At 48.1% G+C, this 23,236-nt stretch overlaps 1 protein-coding gene across 7 annotated transcripts in view; it reads right to left on the bottom strand.

Annotated features, from left to right (window-relative positions):
- MINK1 (misshapen like kinase 1) overlaps nucleotides 1-23,236 on the bottom strand; it is a 60,607-nt gene that overhangs the window by 7,649 nt on the left and 29,722 nt on the right. For all 7 annotated transcript variants that reach the window (XM_028132951.2, XM_028132952.2, XM_008156705.3 and 4 more), the window contains exons 2-15: nucleotides 11,879-11,944; nucleotides 9,623-9,679; nucleotides 9,426-9,551; nucleotides 7,391-7,501; nucleotides 6,632-6,722; nucleotides 6,098-6,228; nucleotides 5,760-5,814; nucleotides 5,559-5,637; nucleotides 4,927-5,102; nucleotides 4,368-4,437; nucleotides 3,608-3,818; nucleotides 1,386-1,502; nucleotides 398-625; nucleotides 5-178 (exon numbers count right to left, since the gene is read on the bottom strand). In XM_028132951.2, coding sequence (XP_027988752.1) covers nucleotides 5-178; nucleotides 398-625; nucleotides 1,386-1,502; nucleotides 3,608-3,818; nucleotides 4,368-4,437; nucleotides 4,927-5,102; nucleotides 5,559-5,637; nucleotides 5,760-5,814; nucleotides 6,098-6,228; nucleotides 6,632-6,722; nucleotides 7,391-7,501; nucleotides 9,426-9,551; nucleotides 9,623-9,679; nucleotides 11,879-11,944 — 1,692 coding nt within the window. The remainder of the gene's footprint in view (nucleotides 1-4; nucleotides 179-397; nucleotides 626-1,385; nucleotides 1,503-3,607; nucleotides 3,819-4,367; nucleotides 4,438-4,926; nucleotides 5,103-5,558; nucleotides 5,638-5,759; nucleotides 5,815-6,097; nucleotides 6,229-6,631; nucleotides 6,723-7,390; nucleotides 7,502-9,425; nucleotides 9,552-9,622; nucleotides 9,680-11,878; nucleotides 11,945-23,236) is intronic.

Raw genomic sequence — 23,236 nt, 5'->3', positions numbered from 1 at the left:
TCACCTTGTGCGGTCCCTCCTGGGGCTCCACCGGCCTCTGCATCGGAGGGGTTTGGGAAAGTGGTCCTGGGGGCCCGGGGGAGGCCTGAGGAACAGGGGGCTCAGGCCCCGTGCTGCTTGGCTTGGTCTTGGCCAAGGGAGAGTTCTGCTGCTTGTTCATCCTTGTTCTCTCCTCTACCTGTGATTCAAAAGGATGCCGAGCAGCCCAGCTTTGGCTTCACTGTCCTCAAAATGTAGGTCCCCACCTGCCCCACTGCTCCAGCCCTCACGCCCGTGCGGAGCACCCCTTTCCCCTTCTCAGTGTCCGCCAGTGCGGAATGACCACTTCTTACAGCTCAGGCCTCGGGCGGAGGGACTGGGAGGGTGGTGTCTTAGGCTGTGAGGAGGCAGTGAGTACCTCTCGGGCCCAGGCTGGCTTGTCGGCAGGGTTAATGCCCCGACCATAATGGTACAGGGGCTTCCTGTCCCCAGGAAGGACCTGCTGCTGCTGCTGCTGCTGCTGTTTCTGCAGCTGCTGCTGCTGCTGCTGCTGCTGCAGGGACTTGAGGTAGGCGTGCTCCTGCTGCAGCTGCCTCTGCAGGCGCTCCGACTGCCGCTGCTCCTCCAGCTGCTTCCGCTTGTATTCCTGGGCCCAAGGGTAGGAAGAGGGGCTCAGCAAGATGTAGCCCTGGAAGTCAGAGGCGGCATGCCCTTTCTTTTCTCCTGCCTAGAGAGAGGTCTCCCCTTGGTGCCTGGGTGAGTCCCTTCCCCTGAAGTGCTCCCATCCCATTCCATTCCGGCAGAGAAGCTCTGATACACATCTTCCCAGAGAAAGCTGGGGGACCCCGTTACCAGCAGCAGGGCCTGTTCCTGGAGCAGCTGTTGCTGAAGGATCTCGAGCTGTCGCTGCTCCTCCTCTAGCCTGTGACGAATATATTCCTGGGGGGTGGGGTTGGGGAGGGGGCAAAGGGCAGGGAAAGAGGAAAAGGCGGCGGCGGCGAAGGAGTTGGAGAAAGAGGAAGGATCGGTGGGGTGAGGATGAGGAGAGCAGGGAAGAGCAATAGAGAGGACGGGGATGGGATGAGCCCCGAAGGGGCAGGGAATGAGGCGGAAGTCAGGGCGGAGGACCCATGAGGGAAAGTGCAGGGGAGAGGAGTCAGGGTGGGCAAAGAGATGGGGAATGAAGGCACAGAGACAGGAGGAGGGCAGGGAGCCAGGGTTGGGGGTTGAAGGGTGGGAGAAAACAGAGAGAAAGAGTGAAGCTAGAAAAGATAGGAGGAATCTAGGGGTAGGGAAAGAAGGGGAAAAGGGTATCGGGGAGCAGGGGTGCAGGCAGCAGGAGCGGGCAGGGAGGCCAGGGGAGGGGGAGGGGAGGGGTGTGTGCAGTGTGCACTGGGGGCCTGTACCTGCTCCCGCTCTGCTTGCCGCCTCTCCTCCTCCCGCCGCAGGGCCTGCATGTCCTCCAGACGCCGTTGCTGTTCCTTCTCCTGCAGCTTCCGCTGTTCCCGCTCCCGCCGTTGTTGCTGTGGGTGAGAGAGGTGTGGTCTTAAGGCCTGCACACCCAGACAGCGCTGCAAGGGGAAACCCAGCCCACTTCGGGCATCTCCTGGAAAGGCGACCCTTTCAGGACAATTCTCCTTCTCACCTGGGATGATGGTGAGAGAGAATGGCTTCAGCTTGTTTCCATAGACCTGCCTACTCCTACACAGGAGCCCATGGGGGGCTGAGCTTGGGAAAAATTACTTGTCCAACGTGGCTGTGAGCTTGGAACCAGGGACTAAGCAGCTGGCTGCTGCCCTTGGAGTGGGCCGAATTGGATAACACCTTCTTCTACCCATTCGCCCACCAAAAACCAGAGTCAACAATATTCCTGGCCTCTCCAAACCACCTGCCTGTAAATCCAAAAGGAGTGGGCTGCAATGATGGCCTTTGGCCACAAGAGAGCAGCAGGTGCCCATGCACAGAAGCACAACCCAGAGGAGAGGGACTTGGCCAGGTCCTTAGCAAACATCAGAAGCTCAGGGTGCATTTTACTTTCACAACCTTTCTGACCAAAGAGTCTGCCCCAATAAAAGAAAAAGAGAAAAAGATCTCTATTAAAATGAATTTCTCCCTCCCACCTGACAAGACTACTTTCCAACAAATCTAAGCTGAAACAAAAGTAAAAGGTGCTTCTTTAGAAGGACCTTTCATGTTCAGAAAGAGAAACAGAGGGAAAGGGAAAGAAAAGAAAAAAGCGAAGCCCTTGGGGCCATTACAGTTGGGGGCCTGTGCCGTGCCTACCTCCACAATGAGGGTTTGGCAGGCCTGCTCCAGGAAACACCCGCTAGACACAACTTTCTGTCCCTCAACTACCTGAAAACAGTACTGACTATGTTCTCTTGTAGCAGGCTTTCTTACAAATTGTTTTTGTTCAACAAAGACTGGGGCCTGCTTTGGGGAGCAGTTCACAGACAGTGTGGATGCTTCTGTCTATTAATTTTTTTGTTAAGCCCAGCTCTCCGTGGACTTTGAAATCATGTAATTGTTTCAACAAAAAATTCATCACTTAGCAGTGGTTCTCAACCTTTCTAATGCCGCAACCCTTTAATACAGTTCCTCATGTTGTGGTGACCCCCAACCATAAAATTATTTTCGTTGCTACTTCATAACTGTAATTTTGCTACTGTTATGAATCGTAATGTAAATATCTGTGTTTTCCGATGGTCTTAGGCGACCCTGCTAGCGGTTCTCAATCTTTGTAATGTCGCGACCCACAGGTTGAGAACCGTTGCTGTGGAGCCTAAGACCATCGGAAAACACAGATATTTACATTACGATTCATAACAGTAGCAAAATTACAGTTATGAAGTAGCAACGAAAATCATTTTATGGTTGGGGGTCACAACAACATGAGGAACTGTATTAAAGGGTCGCGGCATTAGAAAGGTTGAGAACCACTGACTTAAGGCATCTTTAAAACCAACCTATATCTTGCCTTTCCCACCACGGCCCCCTGTAAAAGAAATACATTTAAATATATATGCATAGAAAAAAACAAATATGCATATAAATCTTTTTAAATGGTGCTGTTAAAATAAAAAACTGTAGCTATTTAAAAATAAGATTCTCTATTAAAATGAATTTCTCCCACCCACCTCCAGTAAGTCCGACTGACAAGACTGTACTTTCCAGCAAATCTAAGCCCCCCAAAAATTAAAAGTAAAAGGAGGGTAAAGAGAAGGCTCCTCTTCATGTTCAGACTAGACAACTGCTTATCAGTCAGATGCTCAGGGGCCTGAGTATTTGTACACAGACCCCAGCTCCCGGGGCTAGACACCCCGGGAGTGGAGGTTTGTGGAAACAAGGACAGGGACAGTCCTGGCTGTGGGAACCAGTATGGCTTTTCAGAAACGGCTCTGCTCCTAAGGGACGCTGACAGCACCACCATTCACACAGGCTGATGAGCGGGCAGTGCCCGTGGGGACTGGCCTCTAACAGGACAGACCCTTTCTATCCAATTCTGAACGAAGGGGGTTAGGAAGCCCTGGCTTGCTCCCTCTTCTCCCTGTTGTCCTAATGGAAACAGGGATGGGACCAGGAGGGGTGCTGAGCCAGGCCTGGCCAGGTCCTCCCAGGACAACCCCACCTCCTCAACGCGCCGCCGCTCTTCCTTCTGCTCCTCGATGCGGCGCTGCCGCTGGTGCAGGAGGTGTTTGATGTGCGCCTCAGGGTCTCGCTGCTGTTGCTGCTGCAGCTGCTGCTGCTGCTTTAAAGCCTCCGAGTTGCTCTTATTCTCCTGCTGGAGCCGGAGGAACTCCCGGCGTAGCGTGGACTCGCCGGGCACGTTCATGATGGAGCTGGGTCAGGGTGGCACAATGAAGGGGGGGTCAGAACCCAGTCACTTCCCACTTTCACGCCTGGGAGCCACCCGAGTAGGTGCTTTGCCTGGACCAGACAGTCTGCCTCCGGTCACTCTCTCCTGCCTAGTCTCGGGCCCTGTCCTCCAGCAACATCCCAGCCTGCAGCCCTGAATCACCCTCTCCCCACTTCTTTTGATTTTTTTAATATGTTTTTATTGATTTTTTTTTTTCTTCGAGAGAGAGAGAAATATGGACCGGCTGCCACCTGCATGCCCCTACTGGAACCAAGCCCACAATCCGGGCATGTGCCCTGACCAGGAATCAAACCAGCGCCCATTTGGTGCATGGGACGACACTCAACCAACTGAGCCACGCTGGCCAGGGCTCTTGCCACCTCTTGCTCATTCATTCCATTTCTTCTCAGCACTCAGATTGTTTTATGGGTCTCTAACCCACCATCCCCAGGCTGAGAGTCCCCAAGCCAAGGACCTCTGATGTCCCCTCGGTCGAAAAGTGAGGCCCCCAAACTCCACCTGCCAAGCCCACCTTGGTTCTCCTTCCTCTCCATGGCTGTCATCTTCCTCTTCACTGCCGCTGTACTCATATTCTGTCTCCTCTGCAGGGGGGAGATCACTGCTGTTTCTTCACCCAGTGCCCCAGACCCCACCCTGGGCTAGGAAAACCTTAGACGGGGACAACCAATAAGATCTGTCTGGATGGCCACGCACCTGGGTCCCTGCCCACCTCCTTGGAGCAATGGAATGACGGTGGGTCTCAGGTTTGGGCCTGGACAGACATGGGGATTAGACCCAATAGTAGGTGGGATGTGACTAAATGTGTGCATGCACTCACAAATGAATGTGCTCAACAGGACACTTGTGTAAGGATGTAAAAGGGCCACACTCATTTGGAAGGCTGGCCTGAATTGGTGGTATGAGAAAAAGCACTCTGGGGTTGAAAGCCTGAGGATGGAGATGTCTTCGGATGGGGACAACTGGGGTCTGGGAGAGGTGCCCAAATGGGAGCAAGGAGGAGCCAGGGCTGGTGAAGAGGAGCAAGGGCTGAAGTGTGTCCTGACCCACCACCCCCCGCCTCCCCCACTGACCTTTCTCGCCTCGCTTCTTCCGAGATCGGTCGATGTGGTCCTTGAGCTGGATGCGGACCTGCCGCTCTGTGGGCTGGTCGCGGATGAAGGGGAACTTTAGCAGCTGCTCTGTTGGTGGGCGGCTCAGGTAAGTCTTGATGAGACATGTGTCAATGAAGTCGATGAACTTCTTAGACCTGGAAACAATGGCTCACACTAGGAGGGCCCCCTTGGAAGGGGGTGTCACAGGAGGAAGAGGGAAGATCATTCATCAAAAAGCCACTTCAGGCTGGGTAAGTGATCAACCAAAGGACTTGTATGCATGTATATGAGCATAACCAAAGGACACAGGCAGAAGGGGGGTGAGGGCATGTGCTGGGGGGTGGGAGTGGCTGGGGAGAGGTCAATGGGGGGAAAAAAAGACTTATGTAATACTTTAAACAATAAAGAATTTAAATTGAAAAAAAAAAAAGCCACTTTGACTTCCCTTCTGTCTCCATACCCCAACACCAGCGCCCCTAATGCTCTGGCTGCAGTACCAGCCCCTCCCAACGCCTCTTGTATGGTGCAGACCCAAGCCTGAACCCAGGGGGTTATGGTGGAGGTGGCCTTGTCCAGAGACCTTCCTAGACACCAAATCCCCAGAGACCTACCATTTCTTGGACTTGAGCCTGGGTGGTGGGTTCCGAGGGATGAGGAAGAGGGCTCGCATGGGATGCATGTCACACAGAGCTGGGACACAGGAGAGACCATCAGCCCCTTTGCCATGCGGAGAGCCTACAGGAGCCCCTCTCACCATGACCTCCCAAGGCCCCTTTCTGGGCCCTCCCTGCTCTCCCAGACTCCGCACTTACGGGGGGCGCCCTCTGCCATCTCAATGGCTGTGATTCCTAGAGACCAGATGTCACTCTACAGAGGGGAAGGAAGGACAGGTGAATGTTCCTGGTGACTCTCCTCACCTACAATCCCTTCCTGAGGCCCCTCCTCTAACCCTGCACGTCCTCCAACGTACCCAACACTCCCATCCATACCTCCCCTGCCACAAAATGTCCCCAACCCTCATAGCCAACACATCACTAGGCCTTCATTTTTCCCCCCAAGCTGCTTAAGTCCCTGATATTTTCGATCTATCCATCACCCCATCTCACTTCCTGCCTTGGCTGCCCCATGCTGCACACTCTCTGGTCCATACCCTGTAATCATAGGTGGCATCGGGGTTCTCATCACAGGCGATGACCTCCGGGGCCATCCAGTAGGGGGTCCCAATGAAAGTGTTTCGCCTTCCCACGGTGCGGTCCAGTTGAGCACTCACCCCGAAATCCACTGAGAAGACATGAAGGGAGGGGTCATAGCAGAGTGTCACCTCTGCTCCCCTCATCTTGGACCCAGCATGGGCATGCCCCAAGGCAGCTGAGGTCCTAGCTCTACCTAGACACTCCCCGGAACCTCTTCCATCCCATCAACACCCTGAAGAACCAGACCTAGTCTCCCTGTGTCTTGGGACAAACCAAAGTGAAAAGACAACACCTCGGATAAAAATACCCCAGCTCTCCAGAGGGACCTGCACAGCACTGGGGACACAGCAGAGAGCAGGACATCCCAGGGGAGGGTATGGGAAAGCAAGCCTCCCAGCCTACAGGTTGTGGGACGTAAGCCCCCAGAGGGGAAAAGGGGCCTCTCGTCCTGGGGGTGAGAGGGCCCGTCCACCCAGAAGCAGTCAGCGCACCTAGCTTGACCTCGGCATTCTCTGTCAGCAGCACGTTCTGCCCCTTGATGTCTCGGTGAATCACCTTGTGGGCGTGGAGATGGGCCAGACCCTGGGCAGAGAGTGGGGGAATTAGGCTTGGTGTTGGAGGGGGGGGGAAGGAGCGAGGACGTGGACTGACTGAGAGGGAGGGGAGGTATTCAGCCTGGATGGGGCTGGGCTGAAGCAGCAGTCCCTCTCCACCATGTGCCCAAAGTACAGGCTGAGACTTCCTGGAGTTCCCTCAGCGTGGTGGCTCCTGGGAATTCCCAGGGGTAGGATGCAAGTGGAGAAATAGCAGAGCTTGGAAACAGAGGCACTTGTCTCCTCCAACAGTTTGAGTCCTCAAGGTTAGGACTCTGTCTCTAGCTTCCAACCCCATCAGGCCACCTGCTCCGTAAAAGAGGGCATAGCCCTAGCTGGTTTGGCTCAGTGGCTAGAGCACTGGCCTGCAGAGTGAAGGGTCCCAGGTTTGATTCTGGCCAAGCGCACATGCCGGGGTTGCGCTCGATACCCCCCCGCCAGTAGGGGGCGTGCAGGAGGCAGCCAATCAATGATTCTCTCTCATTGATGTTCCTCTCTCTCTATCCCTCTCCCTTCCTCTCTGAACTCAATAAAAATAAATTAAATAAAAGAGGGCATAATTCCATTTCCTCCTCAGTGCAGGGGGGTCCATGCCCAGGGAGAAGCTCCAGTGGGGGTGGCCCAGGAGCAGGAGGCAGGGAGGGGCCTGGCACTCACCCGCAGAATCTCCCTGCAGATGTAGGCGATGCAGTCCTCCTTCAGGGCATTCCCTTTTGTATTCTTTACCAGGTCCGTCACGGAACCAGCACCACAGAACTCCATTACCAGCTGCATTCCCAGGGAGACCGGAAGGAAAAATAGCAGTTAGGCAAGGCCCCTTTCCCTGCCAGCTCCCTGGAGGAGAACCAGAGGCCTTGGGGTCAAAACGGGTATAAGTTGAAGGGCAGGGGCCACATGCCCCCCTCACAAAGGCCACAGAACTTCCTGAGATTAGGAGAAAAAGGGGAAGGAAATACAGTCAGAAAAGATAGAGAGGGTGGGTTTGGGGACATGGTCTTTGTCCAGAGTAGTAGCCCAAGGAATCCCTGAAATTGTAGACAAAATGAGGGGTCCAATGTGCTCATCAGATCCTCTTTGGGACTCATAACCCCTACTGCTCTAGAGCAGGGTTAGCAAACTATGGCCAATGAGCTAAGCATGTTTTTTACATTTTCAAATGGCTGAAGAGAATAAAAAGAGGATCACATGTCCTAAATAAAGGGGGAGACAGTAATGCACACTCATTTATATATTGTCTATGGCTGCTTTCATGGTACAATGGCTGAGCCGAGTAGTGACCGACAGTATGATCCACAAAGCCCCAAATATTTACTATCTGGTCCCTCACAGAAAAAGTCTGCCAACCTCTCATCCTGAGTCAAGAAAGGGGCTAGAACCAGCAATTCTCCAGTCTGCTAGAGACAAAAACAGTACACAGGGTCTACCAGAGAGCGGAGGGAACCTGGTAGTGTTCTGGGGGAAACTCCACAAACAGAGGTAAGACTACAGCGGGGAGATGAGGAGAGCTCCCTGGGCCATCTCTAGGGAAGAACCAGAGACCCAGAGGCAGGTGCCAAAAGGAAAGTCCCCCTGGTGACAGGCATGTCTGTGGAAATGTTTTCACTGTACCTTTTCTAAAAGCCACACCCAACACAGAAAAAGGTTGGAAGAGATGTGGGCATTTGCATATGCAAAAATAATTTACATATGCTCCACATCTGAGTATAGCATAGTGGGAGCACAATGTCCAACAGGTCCAGAAGGGGGCGCCTGGTCATTGCACCTAACCTCTAGTCCTCAAGGATCTCTCACTAGGTACAGTTGGCAGGTAAACCTCTCTAACCCATTACTCACCTTCCTTTGTGTGTATGAAATGTGAATGTGTGACAGTGTGAGTGTGTGTGTGTGTGTGTGTGTGTGTGTGCGCGCGCGCGCGCACGTGCGCCTTCAGAAAGACTACTGCACAGAAACAGGAACCATGATTCATACTTACCTGTGCAGGGAATGCAGAAAGTGCTAAATAAGTACTCACCTGGCAACTGCTGCAAGGGGAGACTTGGCATGAGCACCAATCCCCTGCTGCACCCCATCCCCACCTTACCCAGCCACTGCCATGTTCCCTGCTGCTCTGTCCTTGGGTCTGGCTGAGTGCCAGAGAGGGCGAGGCTGAGGAACCAGCTGGCACCAGTGCCCAGGTAGGGAGGGTGAATGACTTAGAAATGTTCTGGGCCAGGAGGGAATTTGGGGGAGACCAAAAGAGCAGCAGTAAGTTCTAGTTAGAACAATTACCCAGAGGCTTGTACCCTGCCAGGAGGGGTCCAAGCGCTATCTGTCGCCTACCACAGAGTTTGGTCTGCTGCCTTCCTGGGGGCTGTGCCAGAGCAGGAGAACTCAACTGACCTCCCTGTGGTCTGTCCCAGCCCTCGCTAGGATTACACTGCTCGACACTTAGGAAGTGCCTGTTGGACACAGGGTAAGGTACTGGTTAGGGCAAAGGTGGGGGGGAGCCCAGAACCCCTGCCACCAAAACGCCCAGAGAACAAGAGACTGCAAAGTGTGGGTCAGGAGGTCCCTCAATCCATACACAGGAGAGCCTGTGGGACTGAAGAGAAGGCTGGCCAGGAGACTCTGGGTACTGATGCTGAGTTCCAAACAAGCAGCCTGGAGACAGAAAGGGCAAGGAGGGCAGGGGCAGGCCAGAGGGCACTCTCACCCAGAGCTGGTCGTCGTTCCCAGGGGGGCTCTTCTTGATGAAGGCTCCATAGTAGGTGGCAATGTTGCGGTGGTGAGAGTATTTTTTCAACATGTTGATCTCCTGCTTGATCTCTTCTTCCTCATCCTGGGTGAATGGGAGAAGGTGAGCCCTGTCCTCAATGCTTCAACCCCCCTCTGCCCCATTCCGCTTCTTACCTCCGTGACATCCATGACCTTGATGGCAGCCAGCTGCCCCGTCTTGACGTGACGACCCTGTGCACAGAAAGGCAAACACAGAGGGGCCTGGGTCATGCTCCCGGAGGGCTTGATTCTGGGAGAAGCCACACCTGTTGGCCTTTTCTATCTTAGAACATGCCCCTCATGGTGGCTAGACACCTCAATTTATTGGTTGGTCACAGGACTAACAGTGGGCTACAGAAAAGCTACCAAGACTGGATTTCCAAGCTCTGTGCTTGGTAAAAAATGAAAGGTCTGCTCCCTTCATACTCAAGCCTCTCTGGCTTGTACTTCCTACAGTTTGAAAGTTAGAGCGGGGAGTCAAGGATACCTTCTCCATCCTCAGATGGAGCTGGAGGGACCTGGGAGAGACGCTGAGGAGGGAGGGCCTTTGCCTCTCTTTGCATCTTTTATGCAACACAAGCGCCCTTTGGATAGGAGGCTATTCCCAGGGTCCCCCCCCCCCCCCGGTTCCCCCCCACACACCGCCCAGGCTTTTTATTTTGTTGACAGGAAAGAATTAAGATAGAGCCGAACTCGCTGGTGTGGCTCAGAGGATGAGCATCAACCCAGGAAGCAAGAGGTCACTAATTCGGTTCCGGTCAGGTCAGGGCACATGCCCGGTTTGCAGGCTCTATCCCCAGTAGGGGGTGTGCAGGAGGCAGCTGATCCATGATGTTTCTCTCTCTCTCTCTCTCTTTTTTTTAAATAAATATTTTATTGATTTTTTACAGAGAGGAAGGAAGAGGGATAGAGAGTTAGAAACGTCAATGAGAGAGAAACATCGACCAGTTGCCTCCTGCACACCCCCTACTGGGGATGTGCCTGCAACCAAGGTACATGCCCTTGATCGGAATTGAACCTGGGACCCTTCAGTCCGAAGGCCTATGCTCTATTCACTGAGCCAAACTGGTTAGGGCAATGTTTCTCTTTCATAGATGTTTCTATCTCTCTATCCCTCTCCCTTCCTCTCTCTCTAAAAAAAAAAAAAAAAAAAAAAAAAATCAATAAAAAACATATTTTAAGAAAATAGAGCTGAGATTTTTAGGAAACACAGGGAAACACTAACATGTCGATGGCCCTATCACCAGAGCTAATGGGAAGAAACTTCCATATATAGGATGGCCCTGCCATTGTCTCTTCCCCCCTCCTCCTAATATTCCTAGCAGGAGCCACCTGGGGTTTGGACAGGAAAGTCCAAGGCTTCTGGGGAGAGTAAGGTGAGGGAAAGCAGCCCCTCATGGGGATGAACAGGGCATTGCCAGGCCATGGATTATTTTTACCCTCAGCAGTCATTCAAGACCCCGAGCCCAGAAAAGCAGTAAAACACAGAGCTAGGATTTCCATGGCAACAATTAGGCACGAGATGGGGAAATGGGGGGAGGAGGTGCCTGTTTCCCAAAGCTTACAAGGAAGAAGGGTAAGAGAAAGGCAGATGGTCCCAGTGACCCAGGAAACAGGCCCTGGAGATGCAGAGGGGACTTGTGAAAAGACCCAGCATTGTGTCTGGAGACAAAGAAGCCCGCAGTGTGTTCTCTGGGGCAGCATCCACCTTGAACATATCTCTGCTGTGGCCACCTCCCCCCATTCAAGTGGGACCAGAGATCAGGCCACAGGAGAATGCTGAGCTGGCCAGGCCAGAAGGTACAGTCAGTGGCTGAGGAAACACCACTTCTGTGGGAGAGAGGCGGCCTCAAGGGCAGAAGGCCTGAGCTCTGGCTCCCGCCCTGCTGCAGACCAGCTGTGGGAGCTCAAGAAAGCCTCTGCAGAGGGTCACTCATTGGATCCCACCCACTCCAAGTCCTGGGTTTTTCTGTTGTCAGGCCAAACCTGCACCTCTGGCCTGAGCTTTATTTTGGACTCCCAAGTGAGCTCTGATACCATTCCCTCTGCCTTCAGCTGTTCCTTTCCCACACCCCATTCAACACCAAACTTGTCCCTGCTATACCAATAGTTCTAAACTCAGGCAGAAGCCAGCAAAAACATCCCACTTCTTGCTGCTTCCTTCCCTCATTACTTTCCTCCTCTCTTCTCTTCTCTTCTCTTCTCTTCTCTTCTCTTCTCTTCTCTTCTCTTCTCTTCTCTTCTCTTCTCTTCTCTCTCTTTTTCCCACATCCCCGGCCTCTGCAACCTCCCATAACCCCTCCACTTTCCTGATCTGGAATATACTTCTTCCACCCCTCCTGAGAGGGCCCCAGGGAAGACAGTCACACTTCTGCACCATTAGAGTCTCACCTTGTACACCTGTCCATAGGTTCCATTGCCAACCACTTCCACCAGCTCAAAGATTCCAGCAGGGTCCTGGAGGGGCGGGGAGAGGGAGAGAAAGAATAAATAAGGTGTCGGACTTCAGAAAAAATATTATGTAGCCTGGGGGGTAGGGGGTGGGGATGTATTCAATCAGGAGAGAAGATTGAAGACTAGTATATTATGAGAGGCCTGCAGAGGGAACCCTGATGGCCAGCTGCCCTTTTCCTGGATGGGTTCAGAGTTCATGTTCTATGGGAAAAGTCAGAAAATGAGAGAAAACAGAAGCCAGAGCCCAGCTAGCTTTTCAAAGACATGCTCCTGATTTCAAACTCAATGACAAACTCTGAGAGTGTATAGCCTATCTGCAAAATGGGGTGCCTGAGTACCCACCTCTGGGGTTGGTGTCAAATTGACTGATTGATTGATTGATTGACTGATTGACTGTTAATCCCCATCCAATGATATTTTTCCATTGATTTTTAGAGAGTGGAAGGGAGGGGGAGAGACAGAGAGAGAAACATCGATGTAAAAGACACAGCTACTGGTTGCCTCCCACACATGCAGGGCTGGGGACTGAGCCTGCAACCGAGGTACATGCCCTTGACTGGAATGGAACCTAGGACCCTTCAGTTGATGGGCTAGCACTCTATCCATCGAGCCAAACTGGCTAGGGTAGGTTGGTGTCAACTTTAAATGAGGCAATGCCCATAAAATGGTTAAGACGATGCCTGGTATTGGTTAAGAGCATGTGTGCAGTAACAGTTACTTACAGTTACTAATTTTTTAAAAGCAGGGAGTTGGAACTTGAGAGCCACCATCCTTTTGACATTTCCCCCCTTCCCAGTCCTCCCGAGACCCAGGGCTTCAGAGCCAGTGTTTGTGGCCTTTGGGGGTAGAAGAGAGCTCTAGGTAGGGAGGGAGAGCAGGTGACAGTGAGAGGGCCACTGGCAGGGGCAGATGAGAAGGGAGAACTTTCCGTTCCTGCTTTCCTGAGCCAAGCAGTGCCAGGAGGAGAGAGCCCGAAAGGCTCAGACAAAGCCTCTAAAGAGGCTCATTGCCTGCCGAGCCAAGAGCAGGCAGCCTGGCTGAGCAGCACAGCTGCCGGGCGGCCCGCCTACACCCTCCTGGCAGGACTTCTTTTTTGAAAGAGGGAGAGAGGCTGGGAAGTGGGGCTGCAAGCTGAGAGCCAGCCTGCTCCTGTGCTCTGCAGACTGGGCAGACCCTCTCCCGCCACCTGCAGGACTAAGAGGAGAGGCACAAACTGAGGATGTCACTTAGGAAACAAACTCTCCAGGCAGTGCTTGGGCCTCTGTGCTGATAATCCTAGACGTATATAATCTAAAACTCCTTTCTCCCTGATTTTGAAAACCAATATAAGATTTCTAAAAAAAACAAAAAACAACAACACAACCAACAAACAAAAAACACCAAAAGAATCCTTCCCCTTTCATCCACTGAAGCCAGCACAGGGAACATACTTGGGCATGGCTGGGACCAGGGAGACACCAGCCCGCGGCTTTTTTTTAAAGAATATCCTTACCCTATACGATCTCCGTCCATTTTCTCAAAGAGGGGAACTGGAGGATTAAAATGTACTTCCCCATCAGAGCACGTGTTAGCATGCACTGCAATGGTGTGTCGACTTGTCTAGACATCCCCAGACAAAAGGGACTGAGTCCTCCCTGTTTACCCGTGTCCAGTACCTACCTCGCCCAGAGCCTAGCGTACGGAAGCCTGAAAGAACACCCCCAAGCTACTCCAGGGAAAGACTTGACAGAAGTAGAAGACGGCTCCTTCTATGTGCTCTGAATGAGCCTGGGCTGACCAGACCAAGAATTTCGTGGTTCTATGTTCAGTTATTTAGCTCCAGCTGAAGTTCCTTTAGAAAAGACCTTGCACAGGTCTAATAAAACAGCAGGCCCACAGGAAAGGGAGATATTGTCACTGTAGTGTGAGGACTAATGAGAGGCCTGGAATCTGGAAGAAGGCATCTTGTCTACCTGCAAATCTAAACTTAGAGGAAGGGAGCCCAGTTCCCTAAAAGTCTCCCCAAAAGCAGGGCTCATCCATTTGGGGGCCTCTTAACTCTGCTGAGAAGTCTTTTTCTGCATCCACCTTAGTTCTTTCTAGATGGACAGAGACAAGGAAAAAGGAGTTAAGATTTTCTGGATGCTCCTAACCTAAGAGAAAATATGATGGGCCTATTAGAGTCACAATGACATCCCACCATCACCTCAAATCAGCACAGATTTAATTTTATAATCTTAGCTCCAAATCTGTCTCCTCCTTTATGTTTGGGAGGCACTGAGAAATGAAAGAACAATCTTTGAGGTCAGACACACTGGGTTCAGAAGATAATTTAATGGTTTCAAGCCCGTGTTCTGACCCACAAGCAAAGATAACCACACCTACTTGGAATGGTTACGCTAAGAACTAGGCTGAGAGCATGAATGTGTCACAGCAGCTATGTACCGAACATCCTCCACAGAGCATGCTCCTCAGAGACCACTCCTCTCCCCCCGTCAAGAGCAATACCGTTTTCAAAGCAAAATCTCTCCTCTGTACCATTCTCTACCCCCCTCCCCATTCCTTCTGCACATCACAGTCACCCTATCCTTCCTCCCTTCAGAATGACCCTGTTTGTCTTTTCCTCTCTATTCCTAAAGCTGCCGGCCAAGCAATCCCTCCTCTTTTCCCTCCTGGAGTTCCTGCGTCACCACTCTTCCTTCTGCTGCCGCTGCCAGATTGAACCCTCCTAACATGGTGCTTTTTAAATCCTACTCTCCTGCCTAGAACCAGTATGGCTCCCACCGCCTAAGAAGAGTCCAAACACCTCAGCCAGATCGTTACAGTTGCCCGTCACCAATAAATATTTCCTGAGCGTCTGCATCTACCCTGTACTGGGCTAGGCCCTAATCAGGGAAAATCTATAAGGCAACTTTCTCTTCTTTCATTCAGCAATTAAATATTTATTGAGCACTAACTGAGTGATGACTCCTCAGTTAGGCACAATGAGGAGCTCAGTGATACATGAGAAACATGGAAGGTCGCTCCAGGATCTTCTAACTTTTTAAGTACCCCAGCATGCACACATGGCAGTATATGATTATTTGCCATAAGGGCAACTGAAAGCACTCAAGGCATTAAGAAACTGCTTGGTGGAGTGGAAAGAGCACTGGAGAGTGAGTTTCTAAGAACTTTAGCATTAGCTGTATGTCCCTAAGCAGGTATTTAACTGTTTGGAGCCTCATCTTCCACATACAAACTAAGAGGGAGTTGAACTGGGTAAAAAATCTGTTTCATGGTTTCAGGGACCAGAACTAAATTCAGATTGGAAATCTCGGGCAGACTCCCCAGAGGAGAGTCTACGCTGGGCTTTGGCAGCTGGCTAAGGTTCCCATCGGTGATAGGAACTTAAGACTGGGGAAGGCTGCTTGGCTGGAGTGGCTCAGTTGGTCGAGCGAAGTCCCATGAGCCAAAAGGTCACTCATTCAATTCCTGGTGGGGGCACGTACCAAGGTTGCGGGCTCGATCCCCAGTGGGGGGCATGCAGGAGGCAGCCCATCCATGTCTCTCTCTCCCCCTACCGCCTTCCTTTCTCTCTGAAATCAATAAAAACATATTTAAAAAAAGAAAGGAGTGGGGAAGGCCATAACATGCTAAGGAACAGCAGTCTGGGTTTGGGTCTTGAGTACGAGATGTTAGGGGACGCGTAGGAGTAAATGTCTATCAGGCAGTTAGAAACAAAGGTCCGGAGATAAAGAGTTAGAGGACATTCACACATGTGAGAGTTGGAGACAGGAGACCAGATGTCCAGGGAGTATGCACAGGGGAAAAAGAATAAAAGAGCCAAGGTCAGCCTTTGAGGAATGGCCATGTGCACCACGATGGAGCGCAGAAGAACCGACTCCAGAGGAGGAGGCAATGAGGACTGAAGAAAACAGCAGTGACCTAGCGCCCAGGAAACCACTAGGAACCTCTGTGGGAACTGCAGTTGTGAGAGCAGGAAGAGGAGATGTCGTAACAAGGCGCTGCCCCCTCACTGGAGCATGTTAACTTGGAGGAAGGGGGAAATCAGATGACGGCTAGAGGAGGCAGAAGGGCCAGGCGAAAGGGTTTCTAAAATAGGGAAGATCTCTCATGCTTGTGGAAGGGAAGAAGCCACAAAGAGAGGAGACTGATGATGCTGGATGAATTGACTTTTTTAAAAATTATTATTGATTTTTTACAGAGAGGAAGGGAGAGGGATAGGGAGCTAGAAACATCGATGAGAGAGAAACATCGACCAGCTGCTTCCGGCACACCCCCCACCGGGGATGTGCCTGCAACCAATGTACATGCCCTTGATCGGAATCGAACCCGGGACCCTTCAGTCCGCAGACCGACGCTCTATCCACTGAGCTAAACCGGTTTCGGCGATGAATTGAGTTTTTAATGATATATATGTGTATATGAATGTATATGTGTATTCCACAGCATGTAAACTGTATCTTCCACTGATTTACATAGTGATAAAATACAACAGTGCCTATTTCTCTCTTATTCACATACCCAATGATTCAGAATGCCCAGAAATGCTTAGCAGTTCAAATATGATTTATGTACTGATCTGGTCTCAAATGTGAGCCCTTCAAATATGCACCTGTCCGTGCCTGCTCACCCTCTTTGATGGCGATCTAACAGAGGTGTCTGCAGAGGGAGGTGCTGTGCTACTGGGAAGCCACCAAAACAGCCCTGGCTTGGCCCCTGCAGGTGGACACAGCTCTAATGACGCTGTGGCAGACCTTCTCCAGCTCCTTCTCTTGGTGCTCAAACTCTGTTCTCAGCAGTCTAATTTCTTGTCCAGCCAGCTGCTGGCAGGTGGGAAGGGATGGGATCAAGGGTATGAATAACTAAAGAGAGAAGGGAGAAGGACAGGAAAAGATAAAAAGTGAAGAGATACTGGTCTGCTGAAGTAAAGAGGAAGGAAGATGAGGGAACTCCATAAATATCGAATGACTCTGACTTTAACGATGTCAGAGGGAAGATCATCTACTAAGTAGAATTGGGGGCCTGAATGAGTTGGGAAAAACTTGGGAACAGATGCTACACAAGGTGCTTTAAGATAGTGTCTCCCAAACTTCATGATATATAGGAAATCACCTGGGAATCAGACTCCTAGGATCTGCCTCCAGAGATTCTGATTTAGCACCACAGGTGAGGAGCAGGTATCAGTCTATTTAACAGATCCCCCTGGGTGATTCTAAAGCAAAAGGCAGTGGACCCATTTTGAGCAACACTATACTTTAGGGGGTTACTAATAGGTGAATGGAAGGTGTAGACCGTCCAGAGAGCTGAATGAAGCCAGGCAGGCTGAGCAGTGGTAGGAGATCCATCAGCACTCTGGATGACCAACTACTGCTCTCTCCTAAAATAGCTCTACAGAATCTCTATCTTTACTCCCCATTTTTTTCTATGTTCAAGTATCCCAAGCATGCCTAAAAATGAACTCCTATCAGCCAAGCCAAATCACAAATTGTTGTTTTTTTCCCCCCCAGGAAATCTTCCCTAGCTACTCTAGCCCACTGCAAGCTATCCCACCCTTGAATTTCACCTTCAATTTCACACATTAATTTCATCTCTACCGTGAGTTTAAGTTTCTCAAGAATATGACCAAATGGATATATTTTTAAAACATAATCTTAGAATAAGACAAGGTTGTTTACTCTTGCCACTTCTATTCAATGTTCTGTATGGAAATTAGGCAAGAAAAGGAAATAATAGACATCCAGGTTGAAAATGAAGAAGTAATACTATCTCTATGTGCAGATGACATAATCTTATATGTAGAAAATTATAAGAAATACATTAAAAACCTATTAGAGCCAAAACCGGTTTGGCTCAGTGGATAGAGCGTCGGTCTGCGGACTGAGGGGTCCCGGGTTCGATTCCGGTCGGGGGCATGTACATTGGTTGCGGGCACATCCCCAGTGGGGGGTGTGCAGGAGGCAGCTGGTCGATGTTTCTCTCTCATCGATGTTTCTAGCTCTCTATCCCTCTCCCTTCCTCTCTGTGAAAAAATCAATAAAATATATTTTTAAAAAAAAACACCTATTAGAACTAATCAATGAGTTCAGCAGGTTGCAGGATACAAGTGCATTTCCACATACTACAATAAACAGTCCAAAAATAAAACTACTAGTAAGAAAGCAGTACCAGTTACAAAATCATCAAAAGGAATAAATTTAACCAAAAAAAGTGTTAAAAACAACAAAACATTGTTGAAAAAATTAAAGAAGACCTAAGTAAATGGAACGATATCCTATGTTTATGGATCAGAATACTTAACTTTGTTAAGATCTACAAATTCAATGCATTTCTATCAAACCCCGGCTGGCTTTAAAAAAAAGTTTTTATTGACTTCAGGGACAGGAAGGGAGAGGGAGAGAAGATAGAAACATCAATGATGAGACAGAATCATAAATTGACGGCTTCCTATATGCCTCCTACTTGGGATGGAGCCTGCAACCTGGGCATGTGCCCTGACTAGGAATGGAACAGAGGATCTCTTGGTTCATGGGTCGATGCTCAACCACTGAGCCACTCCAGGCAGGCCCAGCTGGCTTTTTTTTGTAGAAATTGACAAATTTATCCTAAAAATCATATAGAAATGTAAGGGATCCAGAAGAGACAAACTATCTTGAAAAAAGAAGAACAGCCCTAACCGGTTTGACTTAGTGGATAGAGTGTCAGCCTGAGGACTGAAGGGTCCCAGGGTCCCAGGTTTGATTCCTATCAAGGGCATGTACCTTGTTTGTGGGCACATCCCCAGTAGGGAGTGTGCAGGAGGCAGCTGAATCGTGTTCTCTCTCATCGATGTTTCTAACTCTCTATCCCTCTCCCTCTTCCTTCCTCTCTGTAAAAAAAATCAATAAAATATATTTAAAAAAAAAAAAAAGAAGAACAACAAAGCTGGAGTGGAAGGCTCACACTTCCAAATTTCAGAACTTACTATACAGTTATAGTAATCAAAACAGTGCGATACTGGCATGATAATATGATATATAGATCAATGTACCAGAACTGGGAATCCAAAAATAAATGCCTAAATTTGTGATCACTTAATTTTTGACAAGAGTACCAAGATCTTCATTCAATAGTCTTTTCAACACATGGTGCTGGGACAACTGAATATCCACCTGCAAAAGAATGAAGCTGGACCCCTACCTCATACTATATACAAAAAAATTCACTCAAAATAAATCACAGACTTTAAAAGGTAAGAGCTTAAACCATGAATCTTAAAGGAAAACATATGAGTAAATCTTCATGACATTGGACTAGGCAATGGTTTCTTACACATGACACCAAAAACACAAGCAACAAAAGAAAAAAAAAGATTAAACTTCTCAAAATGAAAAACTTTCGTGATTCACAGGACACCAGCAAGAAAATGAAAACACAACCCACAGAATGGGAGAGAATATTTGAAAATTATATATCAGATAAGGGATTTGTATCTAGATAAGGGATTTACACCTGATAAGAGATTTTTATTTAAAAAGGACTCCTCAATAATAAAATAACAAAAAGACAAATGATCCAATTAAAAAATGGGCAGAGCCCTAGCTGGTTTGGCTCAGTGGATAGAGTGTTGGCCTGCAGACTGAAGGATCTGAGGTTTGATTCTGGTTAAGGGTACATGCCCAAGTTTCAGGCTCAATCCCTGGTAGGGGGCGTGTAGGAGGCAGCCAATCAATGATTCTCTTTCATCATTGATGTTTCTATATCTCTCTCCCTCTCCCTTCCTCTCTGAAATCAATAAAAATATATTTTTAAAAAATGATAAAAATAGAAGTCACATTTAAACAACAACAAAAAGGGGGCAGAGATTGGTGAGGATGTGGAGAAAAGGAAACCCTGTGCACTGTTGGTGGGAATGCAGACTGGTGCAGCCACTGTGTAAAACAGTATGGAGTTTCCTTAAAAAATTAAAAATGGGACTGTCTTATGATCCAGTGATAACACTTCTGGGAATATATCCAAAGAAACCCAAAACACTGATTTGAAAGAATATATGCACTCCTCTTCATTGCAGTGTTATTTATAACTAGAGACCCGATGCACGAAATTCATGCAAGGGCCTTAGCCACGGCCAGGGGCCTCTGCCGCCTCTGCCGCGGCCCCCGCCTGCAGCAGCTTTGTCCAGAAGGATGTCCGGTCTAATCAGCATATTATGCTTTTATTATTATAGATAGCCAAGATGTGGAAGCAGCTCAAGTGACTATCATGAGTGGCTAAAAAAGCTGATACATTTACACAATGGAATACTACTCGGCTGTAAAAAAAAAAAAAGGAAATTTTACCTTTTGCCATAGCGTAGATGGACCTGGAGAGTATTATGGTAAGTGAAATAAGCCAGTCAGAAAGACAAATACCACATGAGTTCATTTACATGTGGGACCTAGTGAACAGATAAACTAACAGAACAGAAACAGACTCACAGATACAGGAGACAGACTGACAGCTCTTGGAGGGTATGCGGCTGGGGGCGGGGTGAAGAGGTGAAGCGGCTAAACAAACAAAAACTCACAGACACAGCTACAACAGCATGGTGATTACCCGTGGGACAGGGGGTGGGGAGAGGCAGAATAGGGCTAAGTGGGGATAAATGGTGACAGAAGGAGATTTGACTTTGGGTGGTAAACACACAATACAATATACAGATGATGTATTATAGAATTGTACACGGGAAGTCTATATAATTTTATTAACCAGTTAAATCCTAATAACGTCAATAAAAATTAAAAAATAATAAAGTATTTTAAAGTGTTTTTTTGTATATTTACAGACCTGCCATCAACATTAACATCAGCACATTTTCATCAAACCCAAATAAAACTCAGTACATACTAGCAGTAACTACCCATTCCTACCTCCATTAAGTCCCTGGAAGCCACTAATCTATTTTCTATCACTATGGATTTGCCTATTATGGGCATTACACATAAACGGAGCCAAACAATATGTGGCCTTTTTTGACTGGCTTCAGTTTAACATAATCTTTTCAAGGTTCATCCATGTTATAGTATATATCATTACTTTATACATTTTTCATTGCCAAATAATATTCCATTATATGGACATATCACATTTATCCACTCATCAGTTGATGGACATTTAGGTTGTTTCTATTTTTTACTTTTTGGATGTTATGCATAATGCTACTGTGAATATTTCATATAGATTTTTGTGTGGACATATATTATATTCAATTCTCTTGGGTATCTACTTAGGAATAGAATTGCTGGGTCATATGTAACTCTTTGTTTTACATTTTGAAGACTACCAAACTGTTTGCCGAAATAACGTCATCATTTTATATACCCACCAACAACATGTGAGGGTTCCAAGTTCTTCACACCCTCACCAATGCTAGTTATTATCCATCCTTTTGTTATAGTTATTTTAGTGGGTATAAAGTAGTATTTTGTGGTTTTGTTTCGAATTGTCCTCGTGACTAATGATGTTGAACACCTTTTCATGTGCTTATTGGCCACTGTGTATCTTCTTTGGAGAAATGTCTATTCTGGTTCTCTGCCCATTTTTAAAATGTTTTTTAAAATTGATTTTTAGAGAGAGAGGAAGGAAGAGGGATAGAGAAATAGAAACATCAATGATGAGAGACAATCACTGATTGGCTGCCTCCTGCACTCCCCCTACTGGGGATGGAGCCCAAAACCCGGGCATGTGCCCTGACCAGGAATTGAACAGTGACCTCCTGGTTCACATAGGTCAATGCTCAACCACTGAGTCACACCAACTAGGCTAAGTACCATGCTGTTTTGATTACTATGGCCTTAGAGTATAGTTTGATATCAGGTAGTAGATTCCTCCAACTTTGTTCTCTCTCAAGATTGCTGTGGCTATTCAGGATCTTTTGTGGTTCCATATAAATTTTTGGAACATTTGCTCTAGGTCTGTGAAATATGCCATTGGTATCTTAATAAGAATTGCATCGAATCTATAAATTGCTTTGAGTACTATGGACATTTTTTAAAAATGTATGTTTTTATTGATTTTAGAAAGAAGGAGAGAGAAGCACTGATCGGCTGCCTATTGCATGCCCCACACTGGGGATAGAACCCACAACCCGAGCATAAGCCCTGACTGGGAATCAAACTGGCAACCTTTTGGTGCACAGGACAATGTCCAACCAAGCCATCCAGCCAGGGTAGTATAAAAGTTTTAATGATGTTAATTCTTCCTATCCATGAACATGGTATATGCTTCTACTTATTTGTATCATCTTCAATTTCTTTCTTCAGTGTCTTATAATTTTCTGAGTATAGGTCTTTTACATCCAAGGTATTTTCTTTGTTATGCCACTAAAAATGGGATTGTTTTCTTAGTTTCCCTTTCTAATAGTTCATTATTGGTATATAAAAATGCAACCAATTTCTGGATATTTTTTTGTATCCTGCTACTTGACTGAATTCATTTATCAGTTCTAGTAGTTTTTTTTGTTGTGTGAAATTTTTTTAAAATATATTTCTTTATTGATTTCAGAGAGAAAGGGAGAGGGATAGAGAGATTGAAACATCAATGATGAGAGAGAATCACTGATCGGCTGCCTCCTGCACACCCCGCATTGGGGATCGAGCCCACAACCTGGGCATGTGCCCTTGGCTGGAATCGAACCTGAGACCCTTCAGTCTGTAGGCCGACGCTCTATCCACTGAGCCAAACCAGCCAGGGCTTTGGTGGAATCTTTAGGGTTCTCTAGATACAGTATTATGTCATCTGTAAATAATGACATCTTTAGTTCTTCCTTTCCAATTTAAATGCCTTTTATTTCTTCTTGTCTGTTTCTTGGGGCTAGGACTTCCAGTACTACGTTGAATGGTGAAAGTGGGCATTCCTGTTTTGTTCATGATCTTAAGGAAAACACTTAGTTTTTGCCCAATGAGTATGACGTAGCTTGTGGATTTGTCACATATGGTCTTTATTATGTTGTGAGGTATGTTCTCACTTTTCCCACTTTGCTGGAGTTTTTATTATAGATGGGTGCTGGATTTTATCAAATGCTTTTTCTGCATCTATTGACATGATCATGTGATTTTTATCTTTCATTTTTTTATATGTTGTATCACATTGATTTGCAGGTATTTTATGAACCTTGCATCCCTGGAATAAAGCCCACTTTATCATAGTGTCTGATCTTTTTAATGTAATGTTCCATCAGGTTTACTAATATTTTGTTGATGATTTTAGAATCTATATTCATCAGGGATACGGGCTAATTTTTTTTTCTTTGTAGTGTCCTTATCTGGTTTTGGAATAAGGATAATGCTGGCCTCTTAA

The sequence above is a fragment of the Eptesicus fuscus genome, chromosome 20, assembly GCF_027574615.1.
Source record: "Eptesicus fuscus isolate TK198812 chromosome 20, DD_ASM_mEF_20220401, whole genome shotgun sequence".
Classification (NCBI taxonomy): domain Eukaryota; kingdom Metazoa; phylum Chordata; class Mammalia; order Chiroptera; family Vespertilionidae; genus Eptesicus; species Eptesicus fuscus.
The sequence above is the reverse complement of the archived record's forward strand: the minus strand, read 5'-3'. Positions and strand labels throughout refer to the sequence as shown.